The 15,013-nt window shown below is 43.3% G+C and overlaps 1 protein-coding gene across 50 annotated transcripts in view; it reads right to left on the reverse strand.

Moving 5' to 3' along the window:
* Positions 1-10,060: 10,060 nt before the first annotated feature.
* Positions 10,061-15,013, reverse strand: part of rnf19a (ring finger protein 19A, RBR E3 ubiquitin protein ligase) — a 25,118-nt gene continuing 20,165 nt past the window's right edge. Inside the window, exons 8-13 of one of the 50 annotated variants that reach the window (XM_029736168.1) lie at positions 13,856-13,996; positions 12,659-13,724; positions 12,479-12,515; positions 11,425-12,308; positions 11,245-11,390; positions 10,061-11,169 (exon numbers count right to left, since the gene is read on the reverse strand). In XM_029736168.1, the coding sequence (XP_029592028.1) occupies positions 12,956-13,724; positions 13,856-13,996 (910 nt within the window). In that variant the 3' untranslated portion in view covers positions 10,061-11,169; positions 11,245-11,390; positions 11,425-12,308; positions 12,479-12,515; positions 12,659-12,955. Of the gene's footprint in view, positions 11,170-11,194; positions 13,725-13,855; positions 13,997-15,013 lie in introns of all 50 variants that reach the window. The other 49 variants (XM_029736161.1, XM_029736137.1, XM_029736151.1 and 46 more) reach the window with 49 other exon arrangements.

Consider the following 15,013-nt stretch of genomic DNA (forward strand, 5'->3'; position numbering starts at 1 on the left):
ATTCAGAGCCATATCCCTGTAATGTTTATGGGGGAGGTGTATATATTCAGAGCCATATCCCTGTAATGTTTATGGGGGAGGTGTATATATTCAGAGCCATATCCCTGTAATGTTTATGGGGAGGTGTATATATTCAGAGCCATATCCCTGTAATGTTTATGGGGGAGGTGTATATATTCAGAGCCATATCCCTGTAATGTTTATGGGGGAGGTGTATATATTCAGAGCCATATCCCTGTAATGTTTATAGGGGAGGTGTTGCTGTATATATTCAGAGCCATATCCCTGTAATGTTTATGGGGGAGGTGTATATATTCAGAGCCATATCCCTGTAATGTTTATGGGGGAGGTGTATATATTCAGAGCCATATCCCTGTAATGTTTATGGGGAGGTGTATATATTCAGAGCCATATCCCTGTAATGTTTATAGGGGAGGTGTATATATTCAGAGCCATATCCCTGTAATGTTTATAGGGGAGGTGTTGCTGTATATATTCAGAGCCATATCCCTGTAATGTTTATGGGGGAGGTGTATATATTCAGAGCCATATCCCTGTAATGTTTATAGGGGAGGTGTTGCTGTATATATTCAGAGCCATATCCCTGTAATGTTTATGGGGGAGGTGTATATATTCAGAGCCATATCCCTGTAATGTTTATGGGGGAGGTGTATATATTCAGAGCCATATCCCTGTAATGTTTATGGGGGAGGTGTTGCTGTATATATTCAGAGCCATATCCCTGTAATGTTTATGGGGGAGGAGTATATATTCAGAGCCATATCCCTGTAATGTTTATGGGGAGGTGTATATATTCAGAGCCATATCCCTGTAATGTTTATGGGGAGGTGTATATATTCAGAGCCATATCCCTGTAATGTTTATGGGGGAGGTGTATATATTCAGAGCCATATCCCTGTAATGTTTATGGGGGAGGTGTATATATTCAGAGCCATATCCCTGTAATGTTTATGGGGGAGGTGTATATATTCAGAGCCATATCCCTGTAATGTTTATGGGGAGGTGTATATATTCAGAGCCATATCCCTGTAATGTTTATGGGGGAGGTGTATATATTCAGAGCCATATCCCTGTAATGTTTATGGGGGAGGTGTATATATTCAGAGCCATATCCCTGTAATGTTTATGGGGGAGGTGTATATATTCAGAGCCATATCCCTGTAATGTTTATGGGGGAGGTGTATATATTCAGAGCCATATCCCTGTAATGTTTATGGGGGAGGTGTATATATTCAGAGCCATATCCCTGTAATGTTTATGGGGGAGGTGTATATATTCAGAGCCATATCCCTGTAATGTTTATAGGGGAGGTGTTGCTGTATATATTCAGAGCCATATCCCTGTAATGTTTATGGGGGAGGTGTTGCTGTATATATTCAGAGTCATATCCCTGTAATGTTTATGGGGAGGTGTATATATTCAGAGCCATATCCCTGTAATGTTTATAGGGGAGGTGTTGCTGTATATATTCAGAGCCATATCCCTGTAATGTTTATGGGGGAGGTGTATATATTCAGAGCCATATCCCTGTAATGTTTAACCAGTGCCTAATGTGTAACCAGTGCCTGTTGTGTATAACAGATCATACCAAATATTTTGCTGTGACATGTGGATGTTAAAAATATTTGTTGGTCTGATGTGATTAATGAGCATCCAGATTTATGAAAATTCTTCTTCCAGTTATTGATAAACATGGGCATTCAGAGACTTGTCCCGAAGCCATTCCTTCATTGTCTTGGCTGTGTGCTTAGGGTCGTTATCCTGTTGGAAGGTGAACCTTGACCCAGTCTGAGGTCCTGGAGCAGGTTTTCATCAAGGATCTCTCTGTACTTTGATCTGTTCATCTTTCCTTTGATCCAGACTAGTCTCCCAGTCCCTGCCGCTGAAAAATGCCACCATGCTTGGGATGGTGGCAGGTTTCCTCCAGAAGTGATGCTTGGCAAAATAGTTCAATCTTGGTTTCATCAGACCAGAGAATCTTGTTTCTCGTGGTCAGAGTCTTTAGGTGCCTTTTGGCAAACTCCAAGCGGGCGGTCTTGCTTTTTACTAAGAAGTGGCTTCCGTCAGGCCACTCTACCATAAAGGCCTGATTGGGGGAGTGCTGCAGAGATGGTTGTACTTCTGGAAGGTTCTCCCATCTCTGCAGAGTAACCATTGGATTTTTGGTCACCTCTCTGACCAAGGTCCTTCTCCCCTGATTACTCCGTTTGGCCAGGTCTAGGAAGAGATGTTTCGGAGCTGTACGGACAATTCCTTCGACCTCATGGCTTGGTTTTTGCTCTGACATGCACTGTCAACTGTGGGAGCTTATAGACAGGTGTGCCTTTACAAATCATGTCCAATCAATTTAAATTTACCACAGGTGGACTCCAATCAAGTTGTAGAAAGATCAAGGATGATCGATGGAAACAGAATTATAACTGTTTGGCCATAATGACCATCGTTATGTTTAGAGGAAAAAGGGGGAGGCTTGCAAGCCGAAGAACCTCATCCCAACCGTGAAGCACGGGGGTGGCAGCATCATGTTGTGGGGGTGCTTTGCTGCAGGAGGGACTGGTGCACTTCACAAAATAGATGGCATCATGAGGCACTTCACAAAATAGATGGCATCATGAGGCATGACAATTTATATGGATATATTGAAGCAACATCAAGACATCAGTCAGGAAGTTAAAGCTTGGTCACAAATGGGTCTTCCAAATGGACAACGACCCCAAGCATAGTTCCAAAGTTGTGGCAAAATGGCTTAAGGACAACAAAGTCAAGGTATTGGAGTGGCCATCACAAAAACACTGACCTCAATCCTATAGAAAATTCATGGGCAGAACTGAAAAAGCGTGTGCGAGCAAGGAGGCCTACAAACCTGACTCAGTTACACCAGCTCTGTCTAGAGGAATGGCCAAGATTCACCCAATTTATTGTGGGAAGCTTGTGGAAGGCTACCCAAAACGTTTGACCCAAGTTAAACAATTTAAAGGCAATGCTACCAAATACTAATTGAGTGTATGTAAACGTCTGACCCACTGGGAATGTGATGAAAGAAATAAAAGCTGAAATAAATCATTCTCTCTACTATTATTCTGACATTTCACATTCTTAAAATAAAGTGGTGATCCTAACTGACCTAAAACAGAATTTTTACTAGGATTAAATGTCAAGAATTATGAAACTGAGTTTAAATTTATTTGTCTAAGGTGTATGTAAACTTCTGACTTCAACTGTACCACTTGGGTCCTGTTTCAGTAATAATGATATCAGACCTTTTATATAGGAGTGGTTAAAACATGCTAATAATGGTCCTCTGAGTATATCAAAAACAGTTTGCTATACCTCCACTGGTATGCCATCCAGCCCTGGAGTTTTCCCATCCTTAAAGGCTTTAATTGCATCAAGAAGTTCCTCCTCTGTAATTTGGCCTTCACATGAGTCTTTCTGTACAGATGTTAATTTTACATTATTATTAGGGAAAGAAATCCATACAATTAGTTTCAGATGGAGACTGAAACGAAAACATATTCTTAAAGTACTTTACTTCCTCATTCGGTGAATCATGTGTGACTCCATTGGTAGCATTTCTATAGTGAAGATTGAAAATTAATTTGGTGCATTTTTCTCCATATTCCATCCAGTTTGCTTTATTCCATAATATATTACACTGGATCTTTCTTGAATAAGTTCCTCTAACTTATTCTGTGCTACCAGACTCTTAATACACTGCACAATTTATAGTCCAATATTTACACGTGGAATCCATCCAATATTGGACTGTAAATTGTGCCTTCCGACATTATAATTATGTTTATTCTATTAAACTGAGCCATTTACTTTATGTTCGTATTCTTATATTTTATCATTTCTTATTGTAATTAAGGAACCTGCTAATAAGCATCTCGTTGGACGATGTATTTTCCCGATACGCGTGGTATACTGTACAACTAATACAACTTGAAACTATTTTTTACCAGGGAGATCAGATTGGCAACTCAATGAACATGTAGTGTTATGTCATTATTTAACTAGGCAAGTCAGTTAAGAACAAATTCTTATTTTCAATGACGGCCTAGGAACAGTGGGTTAACTGCCTTGTTCAGGGGCAGAACGACATTTGTACCTTGTCAGCTCGGGGATTCGATCTTGCAATCTTTCGGTTACTAGTCCAACGCTCTAACCACTAGGTTAACTACCGCCCCAATAAGTGCATCGATGACGTCGTCCCCACAGTGACCGTACGTACATATCCCAACCAGAAGCCATAGATTACAGGCAACATCCTCATCGAGCTAAAGGGTAGAGCTGCCACTTACAAGGAGCGGCACACTAATTCGGACACCTATCAGAAATCTCGCTCTGCCCTCAGATGAACCATCAAACAAGCAAAGCATCAACACAGGAATAAGATTGAATCCTACTACACCGGCTCTGACGCTCGTCGGATGTGGCAGGGCTTGAAAACTTACGGACTACAAAGGGAAACCCCGATGCGAGCTGCCCAGTGACGCGAGCCAAATGCCTTTTATGCTAACTTCAAGGCAAGCAACACTGAAGCATGCATGAGAGCACCAGCTGTTCTGGATGACTGTGTGATAACGCTCTCGGTAACCGATGTGAGTAAGACCTTTAAACAGGTCAACATTCACAAGGCCGCAGGGCCAGACAGATTACCAGGACGTGTACTGCGAGCATGCGCTGACCAACTGACAAGTGTCTTCACTGAAATTTTCAACCTGTCCCTGACTGAGTCTGTAATACCAACATGTTTCAAGCAGACCACCATAGTCCCTGTGCCCAAGAACACTAAGGTAACCTGCCTAAATGATTACCGCCCCGTAGCACTCACGTCTGTAGCCATGAAGTGCTTTGAAAGGCTGGTCATGGCTCACAACACCATTATGCCAGAAACCCACTCCAATTTGCACACCGCCCCAACAGATGACGCAATCTCAATCCACCCGTCCCTTTTCCACCTGAACAAAAGGAACACCTATGTGAGAATGTTGTTCATTGACTACAGCTCAGCGTTCAACACCATAGTGCCCACGAAGCTCATCACTAAGCTAAGGACCCTAGGACTAAACACCTCCCTCTGCAACTGGATCCTGGACCTCTTGACGGGCCACCCCCAGGTGGTGAGGGTAGGTAACAACACGCCTGCCACACTGATCCTCCTCGGGGTGCGTGCTTAGTCCCCTCCTGTACTCCGTGACCAAACACGACTCTGACGACAACAGTGGTAGGCCTGATCACCGACAACAATGAGACAGCCTATAAGGGGGTCAGTGAACTGGCAGTGTGGTGCCAGGACAACAACCTCTCCCTCAATGTGAGCAAGACAAAAGGAGCTGATCGTGGACTACAGGAAAAGGCGGGCCGAACAGGCCCCCATTATCAACGGGGCTGTAGTTGAGCGGGCCGAGAGTTTCAAGTTCCCTGGTGTCCACGTAAACAATCTATCATGGTTCAAACACACCAAGACAGCCGTGAAGCAGGAACGACAAAACCTTTTCCCCCTCAGTGTCCCCAGATCCTCAAAGTTCTACAGCTGCACCATCGAGAGCATCCTGACTGGTTGCATCACCGCCTGGTACGGCAACTGACTAAGGCGCTACAGAGGGTAGTGCAAACGGCCCAGTGCATAACTGGGGCCGAGCTTCCTGCCATCCAGGACCTATATAATAGGAGGAAAGCCCATAAAATTGTCAGACTCCAGTCACCCAAGTCAAAGATTGTTTTCTCTGCTACAGCACGGCAAGCAGTACCGGCGCGCCAAGTCTAGGACAAAAAGGCTCCTTAACAGCTTCTACCCACCAAGCCATTAGACTGCTGAACAATTAATAAAATGGCCACTGAACTATTTACATTGACACACATCCCCCTTTGGTTTTTACACTGCTGCTACTTGCTGTTTATTATCTATGCATAGTCACTTCACCCCTACCCCTTACCTTAACTAACCTGTACCCCCTCACACTGACTCGGTACCGGTACCCCCTGTATATAGCCTCATTACTAACCAGTACCCCCTGTATATAGCCTCGTTACTAACCTGTACCCCCTCAGACTGACTCAGTACCGGTACCCCCTGTATATAGCCTCAGTACTAACCTGTACCCCCTGTATATAGCCTCGTTACTAACCTGTACCCCCTGTATATAGCCTCGTTACTAACCTGTACCCCCTGTATATAGCCTCGTTACTAACCTGTACCCCTGTATATAGCCTCGTTACTAACCTGTACATAGCCTCATTACTAACCTGTACCCCCTGTATATAGTCTCATTACTAACCTGTACCCCCTGTATATAGCCTCATTACTAACCTGTATATAGCCTCATTACTAACATGTACCCCCTGTATATAGCCTCATTACTAACCTGTACCCCTGTATATAGTCTCATTACTAACCTGTACCCCCTGTATATAGCCTCATTACTAACCTGTACCCCCTGTATATAGCCTCATTACTAACCTGTATATAGCCTCATTACTAACCTGTACCCCCTGTATATAGCCTCATTACTAACCTGTACCCCCTGTATATAGCCTCATTACTAACCTGTACCCCCTGTATATAGCCTCATTACTAACCTGTACCCCCTGTATATAGCCTCATTACTAACCTGTATATAGTCTCATTACTAACCTGTACCCCCTGTATATAGCCTCATTACTAACCTGTACCCCTGTATATAGCCTCATTACTAACCTGTACCCCCTGTATATAGCCTCATTACTAACCTGTACCCCCTGTATATAGCCTCATTATTGTAATGTTACTTTTTATATATTTTTTTACTTTAGTCTACTTGGTAAATATTTTCTTCTTCTTGAACTGTGACTTCCCTGTAGCTCAGTTGGTAGAGCATGGTGTTTGCAACACCAGGGTTGTGGGTTTGATTCCCACGGGGGGCCAGCACAGAAAAAAAATGTATACATTCACTACTGTAAGTCGCTCTGGATAAGAGCGTCTGCTAAATGACTAAATTGTAACTGCACTGTTGGTTAAGGGCTTGTAAGTAAGCATTTCACGGTAAAGTCTACACTTGTTGTATTCGGGGCATGTGACAAATAACATTTGATACGAGATGTGATGTCATCCCTCTACCAGTCAGAGATGAGACTGAAGTCTATTCATTTACATTTACATTTAAGTCATTTAGCAGACGCTCTTATCCAGAGCGACTTACAAATTGGTGCATTCACCTTATGATATCCAGTGGAACAACCACTTTACAATAGTGCATCTAAATCTTTTGGTGGGGGTTAGAAGGATTACTTTATCCTATCCCAGGTATCCCAGACCTGCTGGAACCCTGACCTATTCACCGGATGTGCTACCTGTCCCAGACCTGCTGTTTTCAACTCTCTAGAGACAGCAGGAACGGTAGAGATACTCTCAAAGATCGGCTATGAAAATGCCAACTGACACTTACTCTTGTGTTACTGACTTGTTGCACCCTCGACAACTACTATGATTATTCCACCTCAGGGTTGATGTCAGAGATGAGACTGAAGTCTATTCCACCTCAGGGTTGATGTCAGAGATGAGACTGCCACAGAAAGACTGTATAGGAGGTTGATGAAGACCTGGGAGTGGCGACAGGGAAGGCTGTTCAGGCCTCATCATCCCTCAGAGTTGACATGAACTACGCTGGATGTTGGACTCTGGCCGGTTCTGACCCCATCTGCCTTCAAAGAGCATCATTAAAGCATTGTGGGGACAACGGCAGAGTGTTGTTCAGTAATTCACAGCAGACAGCTGCTTCCTTCATTTCCATTCTGGAGACTATAGACTTTCATGTAAGAAGCTGCATTGCATCTATACTTATCCAGAGTGACTTGCAGTTATACATTCTTTACCTTGGCGTGCTCAGACTCCCTGCAGCAACACACTGCAGAGAAAGGAGGTCAGACTCCATAAAGTGCACTATTGACCAGGGTCCATAGGGCTTTAATCAAATGTAGTGCACTACATAGGGGATAGGGTTCTATAGGGCCTGGTCTAATGTAGTGCACTATATAGGGGATAGGGTGCCATTTGGGATGATTCTAAATCTTAGAAGCTGCTAGTTTTCTTGCAGAAGTATTTGATTTCTTTCCACTAACTGCAGATTATGCAGACAGGCGGTATTAGAGGCTCTAGAAACACAATGTGGGAGAGATGTGGTGTGCCTTATCGAGATTCAGGTTTACCCATATATTTGGGAAGTGTAATCTGAACCTCAGAGAAATATAACATCCTTGCGTGTATATCATAAACTGCTGCTTTGATGCACTGCAGAGTATTTTACACGAGGACCTGTATTGAGTCATGTATCTTGTTAACCATTAGGGGGCACCGTTGCCTAGTTATTTTAATCACACTTGTAAAGCAGCCAGTCTTTCATTCAAAACCTGTCATTGTGCATTCATTTGGATTGTGAACATAATATATTTTCACTGTATTATGTTAAAACCAAATAGCAAAACACGCGTTTCATATTGCCCTTAGAAGTCATGAGTAACATTACGCTTACATTACAAACCTATGATTTCCATGTGTAATCAATGAAGACATCATTCATGCAAAAAAACTATTCGATTTTTCAGACATAATTGCAACGTAAGTGTACAGTTTTTATTGAACTAGGCAAGTCAGTTATGAACAAATTCTTATTTACAATGACAGCCTACCCCGGCCTCCCCTAACCTGGACGTCGCTGGGCCAATTGTGCGCCGCCCTACGGGACTCCCAATCACGGGCGGTTGTGATACAGCCTGGAATCAAACCAGGGTCTGTAGTGACGCCTCCAGCACTGAGATGCTGAACCAGGGTCTGTAGTGACGCCTCCAGCACTGAGATGCAGTGCCTTAGACCGCTGAACCAGGGTCTGTAGTAAACTCTCTACACGAATTAGACATGAGGCCTGGTTTTCAGAGTACCATACAGAATCGCATGTTATGTGGCATGTTATCAATCCAGACTGGTAGTTGCGCAGCACCACAACAGATAAATGAACAGTTCAGGGTGAACCTTTAGTTTAGAGGTCTAAAATGTAACTCTGGACCGCCAAGCCAGTCCCCCCTCCCATTGTTCCTCTCTAATCAGGGACTGATTTAGACCTGGGACACCAGATGGTGCAGTTCATTATCAGGTAGAACAGGAAACCAGCCGGCTACAGACCTCGTAGGGTAAGATTTGAATCTCCCTGGTTTAGAGCACACATCCATGCGCTCTGAGAGTCGCAGGTACATGAACGAAGCCTCGACCCTACCGGGTTTCACTTTCCGTGTTCAAAGATGAATCGTTTTATTTTAACATGTGCTAACATGCCAAAAAATACCCCCCCCCGAAGACTGTTGTTACAGTGTAGACTGTCCCGAAGACTGTCGTTACAGTGAAGTGAAAGGAAACAGTACAGCTGAAGCATTTCATAGAGGTGAATGTTACTCATTAATCAGATCATGGACCACTTGTTAAACACAATGCTGACGGGATGGTTAGCATCTTGACTTTTTAAACACAATGCTGACGGGATGGTTAGCATCTTGACTTGTTAAACACAATGCTAACGGGATGGTTAGCATCTTGACTTGTTAAACACAATGCTAACGGGATGGTTAGCATCTTGACTTGTTAAACACAATGCTGAATGGATGGTTAGCATCTTGACTTGTTAAACACAATGCTGACTGGATGGTTAGCATCTTGACTTGTTAAACACAATAATGATGGGATCTGTAGCGATAACAACACTTAGACATTCTGCTTTTCTCTACATTTCTTTGGTTGCGTCCCAAATGGCACCCTATTCCCTATATAGTGACCAGGGCCCATAGTAGTGCACTACACAGGCAATGGGACAGTCGTGTCTCTTTTGAAGAGACAGGATGAGGTGCAAACAGACAGAAGCAGATTTCTCAAAAGGCAACATAGGTAGAAAAATCCTCATTTGCATGGTCTGAATGGAGAGGCGTTTGAAAGGACCTGAATACGTCACCGTGAGCCTGGCTTGTCCTCCAACTGGTGACCTACGACTTGAAGACAGCACAGATCATGAACTCGGGCTTAAATCACCAATTTTAATTAGAAGTGATCTACATTTATAACAGAATGAAGAGTCTCAACATCTTAACGATCACTGTTTTCATCCTACTGATGATGATCCAGATCAACTCTTCAGGCCTGATTCTTTCTGGAATATTTACTTATATTGTAAATCCAATCCTGACAGTTAAAATCTGTGTTGTTTAAGAAGACAAAAGGGTTAAATTGGTTGACTCTTCCTTCCCCCACCCCCCAAACACAGGATCTGACCCAGCACAAGGTTCAACATGGAAAATCAAATACTAGACTACAGAACAAAATTAATCAACATCTTAAAAGTAATATTCATTTTTATAGAATCATCACGGAAAAATAAAAATGACTTATTGACTGGTCCCTCTTAGGTCAGTTTGATCTTTTCATTGACCGGTTTATATTAGAACTGAAGCTTGACAATGCTTTACGCTGTGGTGTGATGGCTGGCTGGCTGGCTGGCTGGCACAGAAATAGCATTACTACTATGTAGAAGTCTGTGTGTCAAATGGAACCCTACTCATCTAGTAACGCAGTACATGGTGAATAGGATGGCACCTGAGACGGGGTTTGTTTTGGGTCTGATCCAATGAAGCTTCCTGGATGGACAGTCGTGTGGCCTTCTGGAGAATCTGTCCCCATGTGAAGGCTGGTATAGAACACTGATACACCTCGTCCTCTGTCCTCATACATTTAACTGGAACTTTCTATGGGCCTTGGTCCATCTAAATGTTACCGCCGACCAAAAACCCTCCGGACACGAGATATAATCAAGACTTCCCATACAGAATAAAACCCTTAAACCAGTAGGACAGCTTTCTCCCTCCCTATAGCCGGTCTACCTTATTCATCCACCTGTATCACTACCTTATTCATCCACCTGTATCACTACCTTATTCATCCACCTGTATCACTACCTTATTCATCCACCTGTATCACTACCTTATTCATCCACCTGTATCACTACCCAGTCTACCTTATTCATCCACCTGTATCACTACCCAGTCTACCTTATTCATCCACCTGTATCACTACCCAGTCTACGTTATTTATCCACCTGTATCACTACCCAATCTACCTTATTCATACACCTGTATCACTACCATATTCACCCACCTGTATCACTACCTTATTCATCCACCTGTATCACTACCTTATTCATCCACCTGTATCACTACCATATTCACCCACCTGTATCACTACCTTATTCATCCACCTGTATCACTACCTTATTCATCCACCTGTATCACTACCTTATTCACCCACCTGTATCACTACCCAGTCTACCTTATTCATCCACCTGTATCACTACCTTATTTATCCACCTGTATCACTACCCAGTCTACCTTATTCATCCACCTGTATCACTACCTTATTCATCCACCTGTATCACTACCCAGTCTACCTTATTCATCCACCTGTATCACTACCCAGTCTACCTTATTCATCCACCTGTATCACTACCCAATCTACCTTATTCATCCACCTGTATCACTACCCAGTCTACCTTATTCACCCACCTGTATCACTACCTTATTCATCCACCTGTATCACTACCCAGTCTACCTAATTTATCCACCTGTATCACTACCCAGTCTACCTTATTCATCCACCTGTATCACTACCCAATCTACCTTATTCATCCACCTGTATCACTACCCAATCTACCTTATTCATCCACCTGTATCACTACCCAGTCTACCTTATTCATCCACCTGTATCACTACCCAGTCTACCTTATTCATCCACCTGTATCACTACCCAGTCTACCTTATTCATCCACCTGTATCACTACCCAGTCTACGTTATTTATCCACCTGTATCACTACCCAATCTACCTTATTCATACACCTGTATCACTACCATATTCACCCACCTGTATCACTACCTTATTCATCCACCTGTATCACTACCTTATTCATCCACCTGTATCACTACCTTATTCACCCACCTGTATCACTACCCAGTCTACCTTATTCATCCACCTGTATCACTACCTTATTTATCCACCTGTATCACTACCCAGTCTACCTTATTCATCCACCTGTATCACTACCTTATTCATCCACCTGTATCACTACCCAGTCTACCTTATTCATCCACCTGTATCACTACCCAGTCTACCTTATTCATCCACCTGTATCACTACCCAATCTACCTTATTCATCCACCTGTATCACTACCCAGTCTACCTTATTCACCCACCTGTATCACTACCTTATTCATCCACCTGTATCACTACCCAGTCTACCTAATTTATCCACCTGTATCACTACCCAGTCTACCTTATTCATCCACCTGTATCACTACCCAATCTACCTTATTCATCCACCTGTATCACTACCCAATCTACCTTATTCATCCACCTGTATCACTACCCAGTCTACCTTATTCATCCACCTGTATCACTACCTTATTCATCCACCTGTATCACTACCTTATTCATTCACCTGTATCACTACCTTATTCATCCACCTGTATCACTACCCAGTCTACATAATTCATCCATCTGTATCACTACCTTATTCATCCACCTGTATCACTACCTTATTCATCCACCTGTATCACTACCCAGTCTACCTTATTCATCCACCTGTATCACTACCCAGTCTACCCTCAACCATCACATTAATTCATCTTCCATATTAGCAGACATGGATAAAACACAATCATTAGACAAACACCTCTCCTCCTGTCCTATCTTTCTCTCTACTCTTCCATAAAGCGAGCTTGCATCACTCAGAGACAGAAGTGGATTTCAGGTTAGCTGTGAAAAAGCTGGCATAAACATTAGGTCAGTCTGGAGTCAGCCAGTCAGTCAGTCAGCCAGTCAGCCAGCCAGCCAGCCAGCCAGCCAGCCAAGTCAGTCAGGAGAGTTTATATCTCAGTCTGAATGCAGCCACTCCTCACAGGGCTGGAAGGCTGCTGGGAGACGACACCTCCGTCCAACATGTTGTTATTGGTCTCCTTCAGGACCTCCTCCACCGCGAGGGAGTCCAGCTCCTCCTGCGTCGTCCTCATTAGCCCTAAGCTCTCCTCGGCGATGTAGAGGAGCATTCCTCCTCCTCCTAACCCTCCTTCTGTGTAGACGGGGGCCGAGGAGGAAGAGGAGTGGGATGCAGCGGGACAGTTCTCCAGATGGTCGTTCTCCACCTCCGGCAGGGGGGTGACGGTGACCAGGTCTGTTCCCAGGGAGGTGAGGGGCCGTTGGGGGTGGAGGTCAATGCAGCAGGGGGTGAGAGGAGGAGGTCTGGAGGTCTCAGGATCAGAGCAGCTGAACTCTGATAAGTGGCTGCAGTGGGAGTCTGCTACAGAGGGCAGGGAGCCGCTGAGGGAGGGGGAGTCGAACTCTGAGGAGTTAGTGCTGCGCTGCTCTAGGAGCTGAGCATCCATGTCCTCGCGAGTCTCCTGGATCTTAGTTCCTCCGCTGGTCTTCTTAGTCCTCAGCTTGCTCTTGCTCTTCTTACCCCCCGAGGAAGAGGGGTCCTTCACCCATTTGGAGGAGCGAGACTCATGGGGGTAGCCGGAGGGACAAGCCCCCACCCCTCTCCCCTCGCCGCTGGCGTCGTCCAGGCTGCTGCTGTTGCTATGGTGATGGAGCTTCTTCTCCTGCTTCCCCTCCATGTCCACCTCCAGACTACCCTCTCTGTAACCATGACAACAAGATAGGTTATTATTGGTGATCATATAGGGACAGTAGTACATGGGGACCGTGCAAAACCATCTAGTGGTGAAGACGACAACAAATGTCAACTACCACAACTGAACAGTGCTGACCTGTCCAGAGGCATGTAGTTGAGAATGGATCCAGCCATCGCTTTGGTGCTGGTGTTGTCACTGATTGTCCCCAAGCTGACGTTGGCTGACTCCCCACTCAGACTACCCTGCTCCTTCTGAACGTCCGCCTGGACCTCCAACCTGGGTAGAGAAGGAGATAAACATCAGAGATACAGTGTTGTGAGGAGGAAGGACAGAGATAGATAGCACAACATTTGAATACTTATTACATTTATTTTATAAAGATATGCAACACCAGCGCTCCTGTGTGAAAAAGTATTTGTCCCCTTTACTCTCAATAACTGGTTGTTCCACCTTTAGCTGCAATGACTGCAACCAACCACTTCCTGTAGTTGTTAATCAGTCTCTCACGTCTGAGGAATTTTGGCCTACTCTTCCATGCAGAACTGCTGTAAATCAGCAACATGTCGGTTTTCGAGCATGAACTGCTCGTTTCAGGTCCAGCCACAACATCTCAAATCGGGTTTAAGTCTTTCACTAGGCCATTCATGAACTTTACATTAAAAAAAAATCCAAGATGGCGCTGCAGTAGGACGTGTGTGTTTGTCTGTCTTATCCCATGTAAATAGCCGGTCTTTCTCGTATATATATATATATACGAGAAAGACCGGCTATTTACATGGGATAAGACAGACAAACACACACGTCCTACTGCAGCGCCATCTTGGATTTTTTTTTAATGTAAAGTTAGATATATAGATATAGATAGCTATCTATATATCTATCTCTATATATATATATATATATGTAAAGTTAGCTATCTATATCTCTATCTCTCTATATATATATATATATAGATATATATATAGATATATATATATATATCTCTATCTATCTATCTATATATATATATATATATATATATATATATATAAAGTTAGATATATAGATATATAGATAGATAGATAGATATATATATAGATAGATATATATGAGAGATAGCTATATAGATAGCTATCTCTCTATATATATATCTATCTATCTATATCTATATCTATATATAAGATATCTAGATATATATCTATCTATATAGATAGATATATAGATATATATCTAGATAGATATATATCTAGATAGATATATATCTAGATAGATAGATATATATCTAGATAGATATATATCTAGATAGATATATAT

The sequence above is a fragment of the Salmo trutta genome, chromosome 36 (genome assembly GCF_901001165.1).
Source record: "Salmo trutta chromosome 36, fSalTru1.1, whole genome shotgun sequence".
Classification (NCBI taxonomy): domain Eukaryota; kingdom Metazoa; phylum Chordata; class Actinopteri; order Salmoniformes; family Salmonidae; genus Salmo; species Salmo trutta.